This window comes from Mugil cephalus, chromosome 3, assembly GCF_022458985.1.
Source record: "Mugil cephalus isolate CIBA_MC_2020 chromosome 3, CIBA_Mcephalus_1.1, whole genome shotgun sequence".
NCBI classification, from domain to species: Eukaryota; Metazoa; Chordata; class Actinopteri; order Mugiliformes; family Mugilidae; genus Mugil; species Mugil cephalus.
The window spans coordinates 26,591,382-26,612,745 of record NC_061772.1 but is presented as its reverse complement, the minus strand read 5'-3'; the positions used below and the strand labels follow the sequence as shown (position 1 = coordinate 26,612,745).

Below are 21,364 nucleotides of genomic sequence, written 5' to 3'. Positions count from 1 at the left end.
TAAATTTTGAGCCCTGCACAAGTAAAATTAACTATTAACAAAAGAAGGAAATATTTTGCAACCATTTACTTCCAATCTTTTTGGAATAATATTTCCGTAGTGTGTGTAATTTTTTTTTTTTTAAAAATGGCTTGGACTCAGTAGATTCCTGCTATTTTAAAACATGTTCTACTTTTCCATTAGAAAAGAGCTCATATCTGATTTTTGCTTGTGCAAGCTCCTCCTTGTCTCTCAGGCCCTTCAGCTAGCTTGACGGAGGCCCGCGAAAGCGAACATGTCCGGAAAACGTGACTGAAATTACAATCGCTTGGCTTGCATCTTTGTCCCCGCTCCTTGTCCACAGTGAAAGACGGCGTCTTAAAATAGCCCCTTCTCCTCTCTGGTTATTTACATTACTTTAAGTGCTGTGCTCTGTCTCGTCTTGCGACTCGGGGAGGAGCCACACGGGTGGGTGGGTTTTTTTTTTTGCTGGTGGTCACGTGGGGAAGATAGAGACTTTCGGTGAGGGGATTTAGAAGTGGGTGTAGCTTACTGGCGCCTTTAGCCATAAAATTCACCGGCCCCTGATGCGCAGGAATGACGCATGTGCCCCACCCATCCACTGCACCTCCTCCCTCCGTCCTTCCCCGTCGTCCTTGAAAACTAAGACCAATCCCATAAAGAGAACGGCGGGTGGGTGGGGAGGAGGTGGGAGGGGGGAGTGAGAGCCATCTTCATTCATAGAAAGTACCTCAGAGAGCACTCATGATAATTAACAATTATGAAACAAAAGCGTCGCTCGTCCAAAAGTCAATCCATTTATTTAGGGAGGGGGGTCGTTGAGGGGGGGGATGGTTACGTTTCAGAAGACTCTCTTCGTCTTGAGAACATTTGGATGTGAACCAGAACGCACTTATTCATTCATACGCACGCGTAGATATTTTTAGAACGTCCTAAGATGTCTTTGAAGGCGTCGTTGATGGATTTTGTAATTTGTGAGAGCTGACCAATCACCAATCAAGACTTTTTTTGTTTGTTTCTTTCTTTCCTTTCCAGTGAAGCTCATCTATATGCACCCCCCTGCATGATACTCCAAAAGCTCCAATGTTGCATCTATTTGTCGCTTTTCGCTTTTCTTAGATACAAGTGGGGGGCTCCAAGGAAAAAAGGTTGGGAACCACCGGTCTAAAGGAAGCACTATTGAAGTTTCTACTTAGATCTCAAAAGAAGACATTTTCTTCTGTGAAGGTCACTGTATCCGGACCTTGATGTATCCGCTGCTAAAACACAACCTGTCACAGGTTTGTAATCTTCATGGACCATAATTTATCCACACGATTATTAGAATTGTCACTGACTCATTGTTACAAGGCGCTTTTGTAATAGCTCAGTCTGGCCTGGTGATGGGGACAACGTGACTTATCGTCCAAAATTCTCCCAAGTGTCTCTTATTCATGGGGCCCAACATTGTCCCCACCCCCCAAGATGGAAACTTCAAAAATAGCTTAAGGGGTCCGTCGTCGGACAGGATGTTTAAAAACGTGAAACCGGACCTCCTTCCCTCGCTACGCTTTATCTGTCTCAGCTGTCTCTTCTAATTTCTTCCTGAGCTTCTTTTCCCAGACCACCCTTCGCGGAGATAAACAAGGAATTCTGGGAATCGAGGTCCCTCTCCTGGACGCGGGGGGAGATGAGATCATCGAGGGCAGACGGCGTGCTCAGATAAGACATCTGATGAGCTGCAGTCGGGCTGACTGTCCAGGTATCAATCTGGTTGGTGGAAATGTTTAAATGATGTTTAAATGCACTGCATCGCCATCCAAAGAAGAATAAATTTAAGTCCTGGTAGGATCAGTATATTAACAGATGACAAAGCAAGTAGTAATCAATTTTTGACACAAAGTTGACAGTAAGAAACAGGCAGGATCATCTGAATCAACACTAAATAAATCTCTTAACTGTTTTGATTCAGTTTAAGGTCGTTTCTCACAAATTGCGAGACTAAAATACTTGAAATTTCGCAAAGAATTGCGTAATTCATGATTGAAACGCCTACTGCCCCCAGACACCAATCTGCCAGCAATATCTCTAAGTGGAAAAACTGAATCGCAGACTAGAAAGCACCATTGATATTTCTTATTGATTTCCAATAAAACTTAGACATGTCACGTGCGTCACTCTGCAAAGTTAGTGCCACACATGCAACATGCAAAAGCACATTTATCTGAGAGGAGGGCGGCTTAAAAAATGTCGTCCTGTGAATCCAGAATGGGAAAAAATGTGAGACACTGCACAGAGAAAGAGATGTTTTCCGCACTCCCTCTCCAGATGATGTGACACAAGACAGCTCGTATCTCATCAGATGCTGAGGCGCCGCCATCACGGTGGGGGGCTACTATTTATGTCCTTCTTAAGTAATGTCTCCTGTAATGTAATTGCAAGGCAGCTAATTGAAACATGGCAAAACGGTACAAGAAAAAGTAGTGACGCAGGTCTGATACGTGATAGTGTATAAGCAAGTGTGCAGTGTATGAATGGGACGAAAAAAGATCGGCGCTGCGCTTTTAGTCTGTGGCACAAAGACACACACCACACGATAATGTCACGTCTAATTGTTTCCCATATATCTCTCCATCTCCTCCATTAGTCTCTCCAAGCAGCTGAGGAGCATCTAGAGCAAAATGAACGCGGCCGCTGCTCTAATCGAATCAGCCAGGAGAACCTAATTATAGAACCAGCTTTGCTCCACTCGGGTCGGCCACAGGTAGACCGTCTGGAGAGCTCACCGCAGGAATGAGGCTGACGCTCTGCACTCAGCAAACCTACTAATTGTTAATGAGTCGGAGCCATGAATCAGCTTCACTACTATAAATATTACAGCCATATAAGAGTCATTCAGATCCTGTTTTTTATTTATTTATTTATTTATTTTTTGTGGTGGAGAACCATCAGCATTCCGCGGATCAATGAAAATTAAATTATTCCAGTGCGTGACGGGCAGCGTGTACAGACTGAGGATGAAAAGCTCTTGCGCTTTAAATTCAATTGCATATGCAAAAGCTGTATCAGTGCAACACCGGTAGAACTGCTAATTCTGTTTACATTTTTGTCGAATTCCCTGAAATTTTCTTTCAAGGTCACATAAGTCGCTCTATTTTACGTATGATCGGAAAACCAGATGTTCAGATGACAGAATAAATGCAGCACAAATTAGAATATTTCACTCAGGAGTGAAGCCAAATCAAGTAGAGCTCCCCTTGGTGACTGACTGCAGCATAGGTCCATGTTAGTGGACAGGACTTGGGCCAAACTGAAACACTAAAATACATGTCAAATTTCAGATTTCATTTTAGGTAGTGATTATAATGTTGATGCATGTGTCATTTGTTTTGTGTAGGTTTCGTTAGGGTTAGTATTAGGGTTAGGGTTGGACCGTACTGTGCCTACTCTGGCTACAGAGTTGCAAGATGGCGCCGCCCATATGCCCGGGAAAATAGCCTCAGTTTGGCAAATGCAAGAAAGTGGAGACATGCCACCCATATTTACATGCCAATATATCAGTGCACTCATTATGTTCGGGCAAAGTGATTGAAATAATAAATGTGTGGCATCTTAAGTGCCAGCGTTGCCCGTATCCATGTCCATTACAGAGAAAATTAATAGATATGGCCAAAGATTAAAATTAACAATCATTTATGGGCAATATAAATGTAGGCTTTAGACTGTATTGTCCAGATTTTCAGTGCTTTTATTGCTTTAGATTCAACTGTAAACAAATTAAACGTGATGCTCTGATAAACTTACCGATTTGTTGGCTAAGATTTGATGGCTACGTTTAAGAGAACGACATTTTGGTTAAAGGAGGTCTGGTAATGAAATTTAGAGTCAACGTAATACAATAATGTCTCATGTGCAGTGTGCTCCGTTCTACAACATGTCCCCCGCAGCTCATCTCATTTCTAAGGACAGGAAGGAAGGGGCCACGCTGGATGGACTGTCATTTTTTTTTTCATCCCATAGAAAGTCAGTGGAGAGTGTAATGTAGAGACCACATGCACGCATATAAAAGCCCACATTAGCCCCGGGGGACCTGTTCATTCTCTGAATGAAGATGCAGAAGAAAGGGTGGATAGGGCCCATGTGAACCCTTCACACACACACACACACACACACACACACACACACACAGGGATGTGGTGAGGATGGTGGTGGGGAGTGGGTTGACGCAAAGATGTCACAGACCGAAGGATGAAACACTTCAGATGAATATGTTGTTTTTAGGTGATATAATGTCATTAATTTAATTTATTTTATTTGAAGGCCATCACATTGTCTTATTGAATGTTACAAAGTGCAAATCTAGACATAATAATTATTTTCTGTAACATTTGGTTAAACTGACTGCAGCACAGAGGCACAGACGTGATGAAGCAAAAGAGAAGAAACGAAGGACAAAGACGGGAAGAAGATGTTAGGAGGGGTCATCCTGCCTCTTAGCTCATCACGACTCATATCGGTCCCCGGCCCCACCCTGTCCTACATGAGTGTGTGTGCTTTTTTTTTTGTGTGTGTGTGTGTGTGTATTTGAGTGTGTTTAGTATCACAATCGGTGGCCTGGCTGAGTCTGAGCCAGAGGATCCATTAGAGCTGATTGAAGAGCACAAGGGTGCAGATGTAACCCTGAGAGAAGGTGACAAGAACACACAGTCCAGCCACATAAAGGATGAGTACGGCTGGAGCCACAAGCAGCTATGCAACAACCGTGTCACACACGACGCACACGAGAAATGAGATGGCTACGGAAAACCCACACATATTATGCACACGTGCACAAGACTCGCATTCAAAAAAAAAAAAAAAAAAGGTACAAATAGAACAGTTAAACAATGCTTTACTTAATACATGGCTTCTGATGGGGATGCACACCAATCATGCATAACATTACGACCATCTTGTGACGATGCAATGTTCTGCTGGGAAATGTTTGAACCAAGCATTTGTGTGGATGTATCTTAGACCAGACCATGCATGCGTCCCACCCCATAGCAATGACACTCTTTGATGGCAGCCGCCTGCTTGACACATACACACTACAAAAACGCTTTAAAAACTGCTCAAGTATCTGTGGGATAATCCACAGAGATCATGCTCTTCACCTTCATTATAGTGATTCAGAGAAACCGATGCAACATGCAAGTGGCTTCTTCACTGGGCAGCTTGAATCCTCAGGGCCTCGGACAATAGTGGCAGCATCATTGTAGAACTGACCAGATGAGCATGGCTTTAATAGAGGACAACAGCTAGCAGGTTATAATGTACATGTATAGTGTAATGTGTACATGATACATAAATAAATATCCCACTGTGCTTGTGGCCTTCACGCACGTTACAAGTTGATGCAATTTTGCGCGTCATGACGTCGTCATACTTGCGCGTCATGACGCCACAGGCAACGGTTCTCTCTCGCTCGTTCCAGTTGAGGACGAGCAACTTGGAGCTAATTAGCTACAACCACAGAAAAAGATTTACTTTTTAAAAAAAAAAACAAAAAAACAGCGAGACTCGACGTGATTTCTGGCGTCGTTCGATAAAGGTATTTTTATTTATTTATTTATTTATTTTGCAGTTTTTTTTCCTGTAGCTAGAAGCTAGAAGACCGGTAAGCTAACCCTGTTTTAGCTAACTCGGTGTTAGATTGATAGATCCGTTTCATTTTTTAATTCGTTGCATTGATATAAATCAGATATGAATAATTTATTTATTTTATTTAATCATTATTTATTTATTTATTTGTTTATTTATTCATGCAAAAATGCGAGTGAAAAAGTGACAGCATGTCGCCAGTAGCTCCGTTAATTTTTATTCCTATTGTGTTATTGGTTGTTTTTTGTTTGTCTTGTTCTTGTTTTGTTGTTTTTTATTGCTGAGAACCAACCACCTTGGTTTTTGGTCGTTTTTGTCTTTTTGTGCTGTTTTTATTTATTTATTTATTTATTTATTTAGGAGTTCTGCCGGACAGCCGTTGGGTCCGTTGGTGTAACTAACCAATAGGTCTTTAATCTAATCTTATTTTATTTTATCTCTATTTTTATTTGTGTTATTTTTAAGAGTGTTAGTTTTATGTGCAGCTAATTTTTTTAGTTGCTCCTTGTCTGATATTTGGAAAGAACTGTTAAATCCCTGGCCTCTTTTTATTTAGCTATGCCACGAAGAAGCACTCAGCTGGTTTCCCCCAGATGCCATAAAGATGTAGAGCCTGTTGTTTCCTACAGGGAGACCATGTGCAGGTATATTTAATGGTTGTCTACGTGTGTGCTTTTAGTTCAGTTGTTTTGTTTTCCATATATACAAAGGTCCTTGATTTTATTTATTATGTCCAGTATGATCAGAAAGCGTCAGACTTTCAACAATCCTCCACCTATGAAGGAAGTTGCCTGGAGAAGGTTCACCTCTCCTGGCTTCCTCCTTGTTCTTCTCTTGTGTTTTGGTAAATGACTTCCTTAAACATCCATCCTTTAACAGTTATCTCCATTGCCACTTATATATTTATCAGTTTTGCTCGGTGTCTGTCTGTTGAATTGAATATCCCCAACTTGTTTTTTTTTTTGTTCTCTTCATCCATCAGGACTTGTATATGTGAGCACCCTCCTGGATCTAGCATGAATCAGAATATGGCATGAATCAGAAAACCAGCTGGACTGTCTATCTTTTGTAGAAAAAAATATTTTGTACATAATTAGAGTCAGATGATGTGAGCATGTTAAATGACCCTTCTTTTACTCCTCCTAGGTCGTTAACAGTGGATCAGAAAAGATGGGAAGGCACATAGGAGAGCTGAAGGATGAGATTGTGATGTTAAAAAGCCAGATGAACTACCTACTTCCTGTAAGCGACATGCTGCCCAACTTTGCTCTGGAGCCACTTGGTGAGATGTATTAATTATAAATGAGAATACTTTTCCACACTTGTGCTTTTTCAGTTTTGAGTTTCCATTCATATTGTCGTTGTGTATTTCTTTTGTGTGTGCAGGAGCCCGTGTTCTACATCATATGACTTCACAAGAATACCAGAGCCGGGGAACGTGTCAGAGGTCTGTTAGCCCAAGAATTGTGATTCAGGTACGAACTACTCTCACAGAACAGATGTTGTATTGCTACATGAGACTATTGTTACACTTTCTAAACCTTCTTTTGTCATTACTTTTTCTCTTAGGGAAAATCCCACCTGGTTCCCGGTCGCTGTTGGGCCTTTGCAGGTGAACAGGGGCATTTATCCATCCGCCTGTCTCACAAAGTTACCATCACCAATGTGACACTGGGACACATATCCAAGGCATTGTCCCCAACTCAAAACACCTTCAGCGCTCCCAAGGAGTTTTCTGTCTATGTAAGTGGCACATTTGCTGTTGTAACAGTAACTGTCACATACATGGAAAATAACAAGGTGTATGAACATCTCATTCTGTCCCATAGGGCAGGAAGACTTTAGATGACGACGAGGTCCAACTGGGGACATTTCTTTATGACTATGAGGGGGACCTGCTGCAGACCTTCAAGCTGCCTGTGGGTATTACATCACGGTATTAAAACATATGCACATGCACGTTACATTTTAAATGTCTCACTATTTTTTCTCATTTAAACCCCTCCCGTGTCTTTTTTGTGTCTGTCAGGATCATAAAACAGATGTCTTCAGCTATGTAACGCTGAAGGTCAACAGCAACTGGGGTAATCCTGAGTACACCTGTCTGTACAGTTTCAGAGTCCATGGGAAGTTGGAAGACGGGCTGTGACCAGCAGCTCTGTGGCAGCATTTCAGACTGTGTGAAGGTGACTCCAGACATCTATAGGGATTTACTTTGTCCCTTTCTTTTCATTTTTTTTTTAACTCTATCCTCATTTATTTAGTTTATTTTATTTTTTTTGTACATAATGCTCTTTTGTGTCTTTGAAGGTTCTCAGATATCCAGGTAATGGTATATACAAAAAAAAATTTAAAGAAAGGTAACTAGACTTGTAGAGTTGCTTGAACATGTTTCATCACACATCTGAGGAGATCCTTCAGTTCTGAGGAACTTGGAGTTGAGGTTTAAAAAGGAAATAGGAACATCTGTGTGTGTAGTGTCCGTTACCAACCAGAAACTTGCGTGACTAGTGTCTGTGTTCAATGAATGGACAGAAGTTCAGACTATATTGTAAACTGATGGCAGATTATATCTCAGTCCACTTCCCCTGTTCAGAGACATACATGTCTTCCTTTACTCCTCTTTCAAACCACGTCTTGTTGAGTCATTGGGGTTAACAAGTTTCTGCCTCAGTGTTATCCCGGGTTTGAGATGAACAGGAATGCTGTGTTTCCTGAAAATTCTTCAGATATCCCAGCCACATGACAGATTGTTGTCTTCCCTGCCTCTGTCTTTTCTGGGATATATTTTTAAGTTTTAGACGAAGGCCTAGTTGGAATATTTACATGTCCCGAATGTTTTTCAAAAGCCTGAGAATATATCCCGGAAGCAACAAGAGGAGGAATGTTGCCGTCCCCTTTGTGGTTGGGATATTGGAGAAACTACGGAGAAATTTGGAAACACCCGGATTCCCGTTCATTTCAAACCTGGGAACATACTGAGGCAGAAACCTGTTCACCCCAAAGACAAAAACCCAAGCAAAACATAGTTTATGCTGTTCAGTGCAGTGAGGAAGACGAAGATTTACACATTGGGGAAACAAACCACTCATCCACAAATTCATGTCCCAGTAATCACTGTCGGGGACAGTTTTTTTCCCCAAGAAGATATAAATGTAAAACAAAGGTTGGGTGGGGCACCTGTGTAGACGTGGACTTAAACAGGGGTAAGTAAATCCAGGTAAACTGTTCTTAGCCCCGCGTCTACTACACAGGGTAAAGGGGAAAATGCTGGCGTTTTGTGTCACTGCAATTCTGCAAAACAAGTCACATTGAGATGTTTTCAGTCTGATTCACCTTCACCGACAGCACAGTGGTGGAGTAATTAGCATTCTACCTGCACAGAGGGAGGACTGGTGTGTAGTCCCACAGGCTCTGGTTCTTTCTCTCTGGAGGGTTTGCATATTCCCTGTCGTATGTTCTTATTTATTAGTATTTCGCAAACATCGGGTCAGAAGTGCCATGCAGTTCTTTTAAGACATCATCACATACATTCGGACCTGCTCTTCTGAGCGAGTGTGTGTTTGATATGTGAGGTGTGTGACGTAAAATCAGTGAGAGAGCAAAAGAAGAGAGTTGGCAAAACGAGTTTTTTTCTTTTGAGTCCCGGAACCGTAATAGACAATGGAGGTTGGACAAAAGAAAATAAACAGCACAGGATCCATCATCTGGAGGTGGTGAACACACACACACACACACACACACACACACACACACACACACACACACACACACACACACACACACACACACTCCTATGACGAATCAGTTATTGTTATGTGGAATGGTTTGTCAAAACGGCAGCCTGGACCTCTGTGCTCTGTGGTTCACTGACGATGCTATTTTTACTTCACTGTTTCTGAAGTGACCCATTGTCAAAAACATTATGCAAAAATAATTTCATTGCTCATTGTCATCAATGCTCATTGTGAAATTTGCCAAAAGGAAGGCATCATTTTTTCCTTTTTTATCTCATGGGACCACAAACAATTACTTGGTAATTAAGGATAATAAACAGACATCCTCATCCTCATTGTCATCATCATCTCTCATATCGCAGAGTTTGTAATCCATGGTCACCAGGGTCAAACTTTCATTAAAAGGTCAACTCAGTTTATTGACAAAGACAGACAGCTGTCACCAGCAGGGGGTGCTATTTACAAAGGTCAGTAAATACTGTATGTAGTGAATGGGACTCCAAACATATTTAAATAAATTGATTTATTCCAATTTCCAAAAGGTCATGTGGGGTAAAACATGTGGAAATGAACTGGGGGGGGAGACTATGTGCTGGTCCCTGAGTCAACATTTATCTAAGCGTCTCTGTTTTTCCTGCCTCCTATCAATGATGTCCTCTTCCTGTCTTAGCATTTAGGTTTACTAAGACTCAGTCAGTGTGACATGTGGTGAAGTCTATCTGTGTGTGTGCTGTGTGGGATATGACTGTGTGTGGTTTGGGAGAAAGAGAGACCAGCGTTTCCCTGTTGACAGAGAGAGAAGAAAAAAAAACGGTATCTGCCTCTCGTCTCTGTCTCTGTGTCCGACAAGAGCAGGGAGAGGATCACTGGAGAGGGCTAGGGAGGTCTAGGCTGGGCTGCTGTAGAGGTCACACTCCACTACACTGCAGAGTGACAGCATCTGACTGGGTGTCACATCATGAAGGCTGCTTCATGTCACGAGCAGGTGGTCACGTGATTCCCTCCCAGTGGGTGTAGAAAAAGACACACACGAAAAACATAAGATACGTTGTGTAGCAATCTATATATCTGTGCATCTAATCATTTTTATGTCACTATGTGGAGTCAGGAGGAGTGAAAATAACTAAAAATGTGTTTGCAAGACTTCCTTCCTTGATTCATTGTCTGTAGTTTGCATAATTAAACTTCTCCAATTCATTTGTGGATCTTCATAATCTCATTAGCCGCCTCAGTTTCAGTCGACACGGCATCTCAGTAACATTACAAATAATAATAATGAAGTAATAAATGGATTGGATTGATGGGCGGGCATAGCTGGTGATTGTGGAGGCTTTACTTACAATCCACTGTAGTCTTTTCCGTGAAAAATGCTCTGGAAAGACCCCAGGCAATTTAAACCAAACTCATGCGTTCTCAGGAGGGACTGCTATTAGGGACGGTGACAAGGAGATCTTTCTGATTAGTAAATGAGTTGCCATGCTTCTTACGGTACCCTTCATTTATCCTAGGGAGCTAAACTTTACAACTTCCTTTATCCAATTATCTTCTGTCTTTTTCCTCTTGTAAGGAATGTAACCTTTAACAGCGATGACACGGACAGGAGGCCGAGACTGGACAGAGGATGACAATTTAAGTGTAATTGTGCAGCAGAGCAGTAGAGAGTAAGAGACCCGTTTATTTTTAACAAACAATGTTGGTAATATATATATTTATATATATGTGTGTGTGTGTGTGTGTGTGTGTAAAATATAGAACAAACCACACATTTCTATAACCAAACACTGCATGTGTTTTATTAATACATTAGACATTAAAAACGATAAAAGCTCAAATTTACAACTTTCTGGGCACATCCAACAATTTTTTGTCATATTTTCCAAATGATGTCCAGTTGTATTGTACCTGGCCGATGCAAAATGTAGCTACTCATTACAGTAAACATCAGACATTACAGTGAAACGAAAAACAAGCTGCTTCTTTAGTTACTGTCCACTAGATGTCACCCTTATCCTGAGATTGAATCTGGCTGTGGCGTGCTGACAAAAGGTGGACGGTGCTGAAACTGAAGTTGAAGTTTTCTGCTGTAAAGTTAGACATGTGTTAAGAAAGTAGCAGGACTTTTGTGCATTTAGTATGAAAAGACTTTTTGACCAGGAGCTGCGTCATTTGCACCTCGTCAGAGTCGGATATGAAACTGATTTTCTTGCCTAATGAATCGACATTGACGGAAACCATATAGACTGTATAAAGATTGACCTGTATCCCTGGGAAAATAGCCTCAGTTTGTCCAGTGAAGGGAAGTGAGGATGCATTATCCATATTTATATACAGTCTATGCACCAAAAAATAAATAACTTAGTAAAAGCATCAGTTACCCAAGCAGATGTGGTTCCCTCCTTATGAGCTGGATTCTGCTCACGGTTTCTTCCTGTTACAAGGGAGTTTCTCTTGCCACTGTTGCCTTAATGCCTGCTCAGGGAGGTCTCACAGTGGGTCTCTAAAGAAATTAAAATGGAAGAATAAACATTTATCACATTTAAACCTGAAGTTTTTTCAGTTTAATTACATTTTCATCACAATACACCAACATAACAAGATCTTTAATCACATACAGTTGGTAATTAAAATGTCTTTTATCTGACTGTCAGCTAATTAAATGGTCACGCTCATAGCATCCAGATGTTTGAGGTAACTGAATCATCAAAATCTCTGCCGCCCAGTGTTTGAACAACGTTTTGCTCCTTTCCAAGGGAAGGACTTCCTTTTTTTTGCGTGTCACGTAGCCTAAAGCTCTGCAGATGTCATCCACATTCATCTGCATCAACAGTAACTTTAGAGCAACATCATCTTAAACGCCTCTGATTACTCACTCATGCATTACAATCTGCTTCTGGCCCCGTCTCTGAATGCTTCGTGTTTTCTCAGAGCTCGTTCGTTTCTGAGTATTTGTTGTTGTTTTTTTCCGCCATGCAGATGGATCTTGATCAGCAATCACTCTTATGAAGCGTCTGAGATAACGGGCCAATTACATCTTCTGTCGAGACTGTGATCGATGATGTTCAAATGCAGTTGCGTGGACTGAAATATGAATGCGGCCTACGCTGCTACTCGGGGTTAGATCGAACAGTTCTTGTGTGTTAAGCTGAAATCGATGAAGCGTTGACTTATGGGGCTTCGAGGAAAAGCACGGCTTCTTTTCAAGGGATTTTGGAGGCATCACAGATTAGCAGGGCCGTGGTTTATGTTACCTTTAGAGTCGAGGTTTTTCCCGTTTATGGTACCACGTGTGCTGGGACTGTTAGTCTAGGTTTCAGGGATGTGCGCACAAAAACCCCTTTCCCACATGCACACAACGTCATCATAAAGGGTTTGACTCATAGCCAAGGTGATATCTTCTTCAGTTTTATCTTTCCTGTCAAACACAGTATGCTCCTGCATCAAATTTGTACCTAAAACATGTGAGGCCTGAAGGTTCGTTTAAACTAACTGAAGACGAAGGCCACTATCAGCACACATGTGAGGAATACCCCGCTAATATATTATTATAATCCATTATGAAGTGTCTTATGCCTCTTTGCACCTCCACTAGACTTGCAGCAGCAGTTGAAGAGTCTTTGACCACTTTTTCAAGTGCAGAGTGTCACCTGTTGCCTTTTAGTTTTTCTTTTTAATTAGATAAACACAGACTTGTTAAGATCTTGTTATTTAGAATTTCAGTCTCTAGAGGAAACCAGATATATAAATTTAGCGCATATAGCGTGTTATGTAATGTGTCATTAACACTGGTGTTTCATGTTAACAGAATTAATAGAGGGTGATGTTATGGTTGTCATAATAACAGCTTGTGTGTTTGCAGTCGGCAGAGGGTGTGTTGTTATTTTCTGCACCTTCTGTATCCGTGCTTTTGCAGCCAGATGAAATACAAGTACATGAAAATATGAAATATCATGACCTTTTGTTTTTTCTTTTTTCCTTTTTACCTTCAACAAACACTTAACATATCCTCCAGTCGATGAGCTGTCATGAAGGCATTCCAGCGGAATCAAAATCATTTACCGTCTATTATAGTTACAAGAGTCTCCACATTCTCAAATCATAACTGTTGGTCATAAAAATAAAGGCAGACAATAATATTTTTGAACCTGGGCTCGTGAGCTGTGAAGACTTACACCGACCTGGTATAAGATTATGGATTATTATAGATACAGTAGTGGGAAAAAAATGCACTAATTCCATCTTCATGACTCTTATAATGTTCGGTGAATCTGAAGAAAGAAATTCACCTGTATGATGATTATGGAGGATGTAGCTTATGGTGCTGTTAACCTGGACTGAATCAAACTGATTTAAGCAAAGTGTTTCTATTATTTAGCCCAGCCCTCTGACTAAAACGGGGTGGTCAAAATAATAAAAACACGTAGCGCTACAACTCTACACAGTTCAATAGAACTACAAACAATAGCCTCCAAAATCAAAGTACAGTTGAGTCAGCAACTCCATCAGTTATTTTAAACAACTGCCAAATAACTTGATGAAGCCAAACTTTAGTGCAGGACTGCAGCCAATGCTGAAAGCATTTGTAATCACAAGATTACAAGATGTACTCTTGGGTGTTCTTATCTAATTATTTACAAGAAAGTTAAGAACTGTTATTCCACAGTTGTATTGTGATATGGTGTAGGTCTCCAAAACAGTTGTGACTCATCAGAGAATGGACACGGGTCATCTGAGGGTGTCCCGTGGTATCTGGAAAACAGGATGTTGTTAGTGGGTGGACTCTGGGTTCCTATGGGTTGAGGGTAGGCAGCTCTGTGGATCATCCCACAGATACTTGATCAGTTTGGAATCCAGTGAATTTGGAGGCCAGGTCAACACCTTGTGCTGTTCTTCGTGGTTTTGTTATGGAGTTGTTCTTAAACTATTTTGCGTGTGTCTATGTCAGGCTGCTTCCTGCTGAGTATGGCTGCTGCCAACAAGGAGTGTCATTGCTATGGGGTGGGCGTGCCTGGTCTGGTCTAGGTGGGTGCTGCATGTCTAAGTAACGTTCACACGAACGAATGCCAGGTCCTCAAACTTTCCCAGCAGAACAATGAATTGTCACAAGGTCATAGAAGAAAAAATAAGACTCACTTTTATTGTCATTAAACAAATACACCGTTGGTGCATGTATTAAATGAGATGTCGTTACCTCGGGTCACCGACACATAATTTATCTACAATACACTTGTTCACAGAATATAAAATATAAACGCTGGAATGATTTAAAAGAAGTTAAATATAACGTAAAAATAACAGAATAAAGTATAAAGTGGCAAGTGACACTGCACTGTCAGAGGTAGCAGGATGTCAGTCAAAATGTACTCTCCGGGGTTTGTTATACAACGGTCTGATAATATTAGCAGGGGAAGATACATCGAGTTGTGATATTTAGCGACAGCCCAAACAATGAAGTAAAAAACCCAAAATGTTGTGATAAGACCTCCCAAACTTTCCACTGCACTATTGCTTTACTTATCTATATTTGGGAGGGAATTATCGCACTTTTATCTTCATTTATTTTTAATGCCCTCTGTTACTTTACGGATTAACATTAATGTCCAACATGGGATAATCTTACACCGCTGTATATGTATATCTATATATATGTATATATATAAAAAAAATAGATAAAATGTCACAGAGATCTGCAAGTTTTGCGGTAGGAAGTTGGGTCTTACATGAAGTCCTTGAAGGCAGCATGATGCTTTCTCATAGCTTTCCGCTGAACAGTTAATGTGTGTTGGTTCCTTCTCCTCCCACACAGCCAAACCACTATAAACATTACTGTACAGCGAGGAGACTCCCTGTCCAGCCCTCTGTGTTAGGGGAACAAGAGGGAGGCTGTTCGGATCGAAAGAGAGAAAGAAAAAGAAAGAAAGAAAGAAAGAAAGAAAGAAAGAAAGAAAGATGGCTCAGACCGGCAACCAAAGTTCAACTTTCCCAGAGATTGTGGAGCTGAACGTGGGCGGCCAGGTGTATGTGACCCGCCTCGAGACTCTCACCGCAGTCCCCAACTCTCTCCTGTGGACCAAGTTCACCCAGAGCACCCCGGCCGATCTGCCCAAAGACAACAAGGGTCGCTACTTCTTCGACCGGGACGGCTTTTTGTTCCGATACATTCTGGACTACTTGAGGGACTCGGAGCTTTTCCTGCCCGAGTTTTTCAAGGAGCGGAGGAGGCTGCAGAAAGAAGCGGACTTCTTCCAGCTGCCGGAGCTGTCGAGGCGGCTGTCGGCGATCAGCAAGGACAGCTCGTACGCGGAGGACAGCGGGGAGCCGGAGGAGGCTGAGCTCACCAGCCCCGTCACCTCATCCTCGGACAGAACAGTGCGCTCTCCGGGCGCCGACGCCGGCTTCATCACCGTCGGGTACAGAGGCAGCTACACCATCGGGAGGGACATCCAGGCGGACGCCAAGTTCCGCAGGGTCGCAAGAATAACCGTGTGCAGCAAGATCTCTCTGGCCAAGGAGGTGTTTGGAGAAACCCTGAACGAAAGCCGGGACCCGGACCGACCCCCCGACAAGTACACGTCCAGGTATTACCTCAAGTACAACTTTCTGGAGCAGGCGTTTGACCGGCTGGCCGAGGCTGGTTTCCACATGGTGGCCTGCAACTCCACCGGGACCTGCTCTTACGGCAGTAACGACCCGGGTGAAGACAAACTGTGGACCAGCTACACCGAGTACGTTTTCTGCCGATGAACTGGCAGGGAAACGAAGAAGCCAGGAGAAATCATCACTCACATTATAATTAATTAGCGTGTTAAGTTCTTTTTTTTCTTCTATTTTTTTTTTTTTTTTTGTCACTCTCTGCTCTGCGGGCTGCACACAGAGAGTTAACTTCCTTGACATTTTCTCCTGTGCTCTGCAGGACACTTTAAACATAAATCTCATTGGTTAGTGGTGAAAAGCGAAAGGCAGAATGACTTTTCCCATCTGTCACTTCATTTTTGTGGCTCAGTTGGCCTCTAAACCTTTTTTTGCGGCTTTCACAACCACCTCTCTGTTCTTCGGTCAGTGACATAAATGGTTCCTCAGGGTGGCAGGAATTTTGCTTTCTTTTCAGCCCCAGTGAGCTGTGCTTGCATCCTCGTACGGTGGAGAGGCTACCAGGGACACGCATAGGACACATGCAGTAAATAATCAAACGCAGCTCCTCTTGTAGTGTTCCTATAACTCCCACGTCTTTCATTTTTGTGCATTGGCAGTAAGTTGCATATGGCATGATCCTTTTATTGCTTTTATTATTATTATTATTTTTATTTAGATTGATCACATCAAAGCAGCATGCAGTCGCGCATTCACTGCGCCATTTATAAGCTGTTGTAAATGTTTTCTCTTTTAGATATAAAAGATAATAAAATGTGATATTGTGACACTCAAATTTATGTCTTTTTCCAAATACACTGGTGCTTCTTTTTACTCGTCGACCAAAAAAAAAGCAAAGGTAGTTGAACTTGGGGTTTCCCGGAAGACACTTCTCCACTCATCCAAACGACCAAACGTGGGGAGTTTATGTTTCCATTAATACTCATGTTTCGGCTTTGTTTTCTTTCACAGCCTGCATGACTCACAATCTTCAACTTTCTCTGTAAGACGCTTCCATCAATACTGATCTGGCATCTCGTGCACAGTCGGCCCGGGTGAGCCAGCTAAGTGACACTCTTACAAGTTTGGGCACGTTAGAGATAAAATCCATTTCAAACCACCATTTCAGAGAGAGAGTGCATGCAAGCTTTCTAATGTGACATTTTACGCATTGTAAATTTGGAGGGCGCTCAATCAGGAAGCAAGCGAGAGATAATCTTTTCAAGTCGTTATCAACCACAATCTGCCATCAGCATTTCCTGTGAACGGCTGACATCAGTTAGGTTAGGTAAGGATTCGAATAGAGCGATGGTAGACATGCTGTGTAAACACCATTTATACTTCTTTACTTCTTTTTGCTCAAGATAAAAAGTAAAACAAAATAACTGTAGTCAAAAACAAAACTTGCCAGCCGATCTGGCAGAACTATAGAACGTCGACAGCAGAACAGAGCAGATTGTCCCTTTTCTGCTACACAGAGGAGGTCTGTTATCTGCCGTGGCCGGGATGGGAAGGAGAGGGGGTGGGGGTGGAGGAGGAAAGGGGGGATTTCTCTTTAGATGACAAGTACAGTAATCAAATGTCTGTTCTCTTGTGGGATCCTGGGGGCGCAAATCCAAGTTATCCCAGGATCAAGACTAATAGAAAATACAAGACGGCCTTTGTGTGGGCCGTGTAAGAAGGGGAAGAAAACATGGAAACAAATCATTTATTTATTGTCCAGCTGTATCCGAAGCCGCTCTCCGTGCAATATGTTACAAGTGACAATCGGTTCCTCCAAAACCTCTTTATGCACATGCTAAACATCTCCAACCTCCCACACATTCCTCTGCCACCAAGAAAGCTTCGACGAGAACCTCCGAGATAGACACCCCAAGAGAGCCCGTATCTGCAGTCAGCTGATGCTGCCATCTGGACAGGAAAAAGGAAGGATCGACCGCGGCTCTTCCTCTATAGTGACATCTCCAGAAACAGGACGCAGAGGAAACAACCGAGGCACAGAAAAAATCAGACGCACGCTGCATGTGTTATGACTGGATGAGGACAAAATGGGTGGTTGCTTTAAACTCCCCATGAGAGGGAAGGATAGTCCACTTCAGACTGAATGAAGTGATAGAGGAGACCTAAAAAGTAAATTTAAATAACCTCGCTCTGTGTGAGTCTTTTTCCCAAGCGGTTATTACTGACACGGAGTGTGTTTTGCACGCGTGTTGTCTGTGTCCTTGGTGATAACACACCTCCAAAAGAGATCTCGCTCAGTGCATGATAGATTTTCTCCCCCTCTTGTCGCCAAATGCTAAAAATGCACACACTCACACTTATGCATTCACACGGAGTCCAGGAGGGAGACGGATAAAGAGAGCCAAATTGGCCAATTTGCAGAGTTGGAGATAACGCAGGCAAGCTGGCTTTCTTCTTAGCAGCCTCAATGTGCTAAATCTTTCACACTTCCTCTCACAGTCTCTGCGACCTGCATGTCTTTATATATTTTTATACATATATATATATATATATATATTTAATTCCATCTCCAGCTCCTCTAATATAGACACATCACGCTGTTCACGGTGAGAACAACACATGCATAATTAATTCAAGCTGTGTTCATCTTTGTTTGAATCAAGTGCGAGAGCAGTTAAAAAAAGAAAGAAATTTGCCTTTAAGCAAACGCAGGAATATCCTTTCATTTCCATTTATCTGAAATGTCCCACATATAGTAGAGCTGCCTCCCAGCCAGCGAAGACATCAGAGGCCCCTCTGTTATATTTGCAGTCCTCAATACTTTGCACTGCAGTATTTAGCAGTCGCTTAGCTTTTGCTCACGAGCAATTTTCTCCCAGTTCTGTGAAATAAAATAGTCGCTATAATAAGCCTCAAAGTAGTAGTAGAACAAAGTGAGGATATTATTTTTCTATGAGAACCTCAGAACTCAGCACCAGGCTTGTATTGGCCCTCAGATGAACAGCACCACAGCCGTCATGAATGATATACTGTAGAAGCAGCAGAACTAAAATTAACCGAACAGTCGACTAAAATCTTCTGAAGATTGCCAACAAGTCTTCGTTTTATTAAACCCGAAACAGTACAAAGCTGACTCTAGTTGCAGAGTGGACATGCACCGATGAGGCATAACATTATGACCACTGACAGGAGCACATAACATTGACCATCTTGTGTCGATTCGTTGTCCTGCTGGGAAACGTTTGGACCTGGCATACATTCATGTGGATGTTACTTTGACGTGTGGCACTCACAACAGCCGTCCCCAGCAGGAACAACTAAGAAAAACACGTGAATAACAGCACAATGTGTTGACCTGGCCTCCAAATTCACTAGATCCCAAACGGATCAAATATCTGTGGGATGATCCACAGAGGCCCCTCCCCTCTACCGATGGGACCCAAAGACCCCCCCACTAACAACATCTCGTAATCAGACACCACAGGACACCCTCAGAAGGCCCGTGTCCATCTTCTGATGAGTCACAACTGTTTTGTTTTGGAGGCACAAGGGAGACCTACCCAATATTACAACACAATTATGGAACAACAGAACAGTCATTAATTTTCTTGTAAGGAATTAGATAAGAACACCCACCAGTACATCGTGTAATCTAATGATTATAAATGCATTCCACATTGGCTGCAGTCCTGCACTAAATCATGGCTTCACGAAGTTATTTGGCAGTTGTTTAAAATAACTGATAGAGCTGTTGATTCAACTATGCTTTCATTTAGGAGGCTGTTAGTTGTAGTACTGTTGAACTGTGTTGAGTCGCAGCGCTACGAGTTTCTATTGTTTTGACCACCCCGTTTTAGTCAGAGGGCTGTGCTAAATAATAGAAACACTTTTGTATGTAATTCAGTCCAGTTTTAGCAGCACCACAAAATCCATCCTCCACAATCGCCATACAGATGAATTTCTTACACCGTTTCAGATTAACCAAACATTATAGTAATAACTGTCATGAAGATGGAATTAGTACATTTCTTTCCCCACTACTGTATCTAACATGTTGTATGACTGTTGGATATAAAGCTACAGAGAGCAGGACGTTATCTTAGTCAAACACAACGACTGGAAACAGACGGAAAGCAATTATTAAAAACTTATTTCAAACAAATGAGATGTGGCCTCATATCAGTTATCTGGCTGCAGCTAAGTACACAGCCATTAAGCCATAAAGTTTTTGATGAAATGCTCTGAGGTGTCTTCATATGTCTCCACATCTGGTTGACTTTGCATGATTTCTCAGCAAACTTCAGGACATCTCATGCATGTTTTTTTTTTTTTCAGTGTCCTCATGAAGAGCAGTTGACAAAACAGTCTCAAATAAAGGTTCGCCTCTTTGTTTGCTCAGGAGATTGAGCACAGCCCTCCTCTGTTATCTCGGAATTACAGTAAACACTCCACTACCTGTTGTACTGTTTGCATTCCCAAGCGGACGGTGAGGCTATTAAGCCCCACACATTTCTTCACTCATTAACACTTCACTGAAACACATCGAGCTAAAAATAATGCCGTCGCATCGTTGCGAGCTTTGCCGTTTGTCCTAGAGACATGAAAAACACATCGCCTCAGTCTCAAATCCTTCCCGGAAGCTGTCGTCTGGCTGCGCCACTAAAAATTTGGTCATGCCACAATTTGCCATGTGAAGGCTCGACTATCCCCTCGAGTTGTGACACTTCAATCCACAGCAGTTTATCTTTTATTCAGTCGCATCATTCGGTTTTACAATCTGATACATCCCTTAACTGTTGTTGTCACCATGAATTGCAACTCTATTTGACCTAATTTCCTCTGCAGCTTCAGGAAACTGGCAGCCTACCTGTGTATGTTTGTGTCTGACTAGACTATGAAAATTCCCCCTCTGCACCAGATGCAGGAAATGAAAGAAATTACTTAGACAGCCCTTGCACCCGTGCATAAGCCCGTTTCATCTTCTTGGGTCCCAGCGGTAAGACGCAAACCTGCAGACAGCAACAGTGCATCCTTATCTGACCTGTATGGAAAATAAAAAAAAGATCTGATCTGATCATATTTCAAATCATAACAGGATCACACAAAAACATCCAAGGAGCTGACTCCGTTTATTCACAGCAGCGTTAGAGACACCTGCACTTCAGCCCTGAAACAGAAACCGCAGTCACAGTCGAAGTTTGGCTTTTGCTCTTTCAACCGGCGTACAGTGGAGAAAAACACTGGAAGCACACGTCTTTGGGTTTGCAGTCATTCTTTAACACACTCCTTAATGAGGTGGAGTTCACTGATCAGGCACAACATTATGACCGCTTCCTAATATTGTGTAGGTCTCGTTTGTGCCTCCACAACAGTTGTGACTCATCAGAGAATGGACATGGGCCTTCTGAGGGTGTCCT

General features: G+C 42.2%; 2 protein-coding genes across 2 annotated transcripts; both read left to right on the top strand.

Annotated features, from left to right (window-relative positions):
• The first annotated feature begins 5,497 nt into the window (after window positions 1–5,497).
• LOC125005653 (SUN domain-containing protein 3-like) lies at window positions 5,498–11,075 on the top strand. Its single transcript, XM_047581135.1, has 10 exons — window positions 5,498–5,572; window positions 6,179–6,266; window positions 6,360–6,466; window positions 6,605–6,615; window positions 6,769–6,904; window positions 7,009–7,097; window positions 7,192–7,365; window positions 7,452–7,541; window positions 7,652–7,808; window positions 10,927–11,075. The coding sequence occupies exons 2-9, from the start codon at window positions 6,181–6,183 to the stop codon at window positions 7,769–7,771; spliced, it is 813 nt and encodes a 270-aa protein (XP_047437091.1). The 5' UTR covers window positions 5,498–5,572; window positions 6,179–6,180; the 3' UTR covers window positions 7,772–7,808; window positions 10,927–11,075.
• A 4,072-nt stretch (window positions 11,076–15,147) lies between these two features.
• Window positions 15,148–16,782, top strand: LOC125005921 (BTB/POZ domain-containing protein KCTD12-like). The gene has a single exon (XM_047581579.1). It carries the CDS (start codon window positions 15,306–15,308, stop codon window positions 16,098–16,100), a length of 795 nt encoding a protein of 264 aa, XP_047437535.1. The 5' UTR covers window positions 15,148–15,305; the 3' UTR covers window positions 16,101–16,782.
• Window positions 16,783–21,364: the final 4,582 nt, after the last annotated feature.

Excerpts from the sequence above, each read along its gene's own strand:
- LOC125005653 (XM_047581135.1), top strand. The coding sequence starts at position 6,181 with ATGCCACGAAGAAGCACTCAGCTGGTTTCCCCCAGATGCCATAAAGAT. Across the intron at positions 7,366-7,451 it reads CCAAGGAGTTTTCTGTCTAT|GGCAGGAAGACTTTAGATGA; the intron begins GTAAGTGGCACA and ends TCTGTCCCATAG. Across the intron at positions 7,542-7,651 it reads TGCAGACCTTCAAGCTGCCT|GATCATAAAACAGATGTCTT; the intron begins GTGGGTATTACA and ends TGTGTCTGTCAG.
- LOC125005921 (XM_047581579.1), top strand. The coding sequence starts at position 15,306 with ATGGCTCAGACCGGCAACCAAAGTTCAACTTTCCCAGAGATTGTGGAG.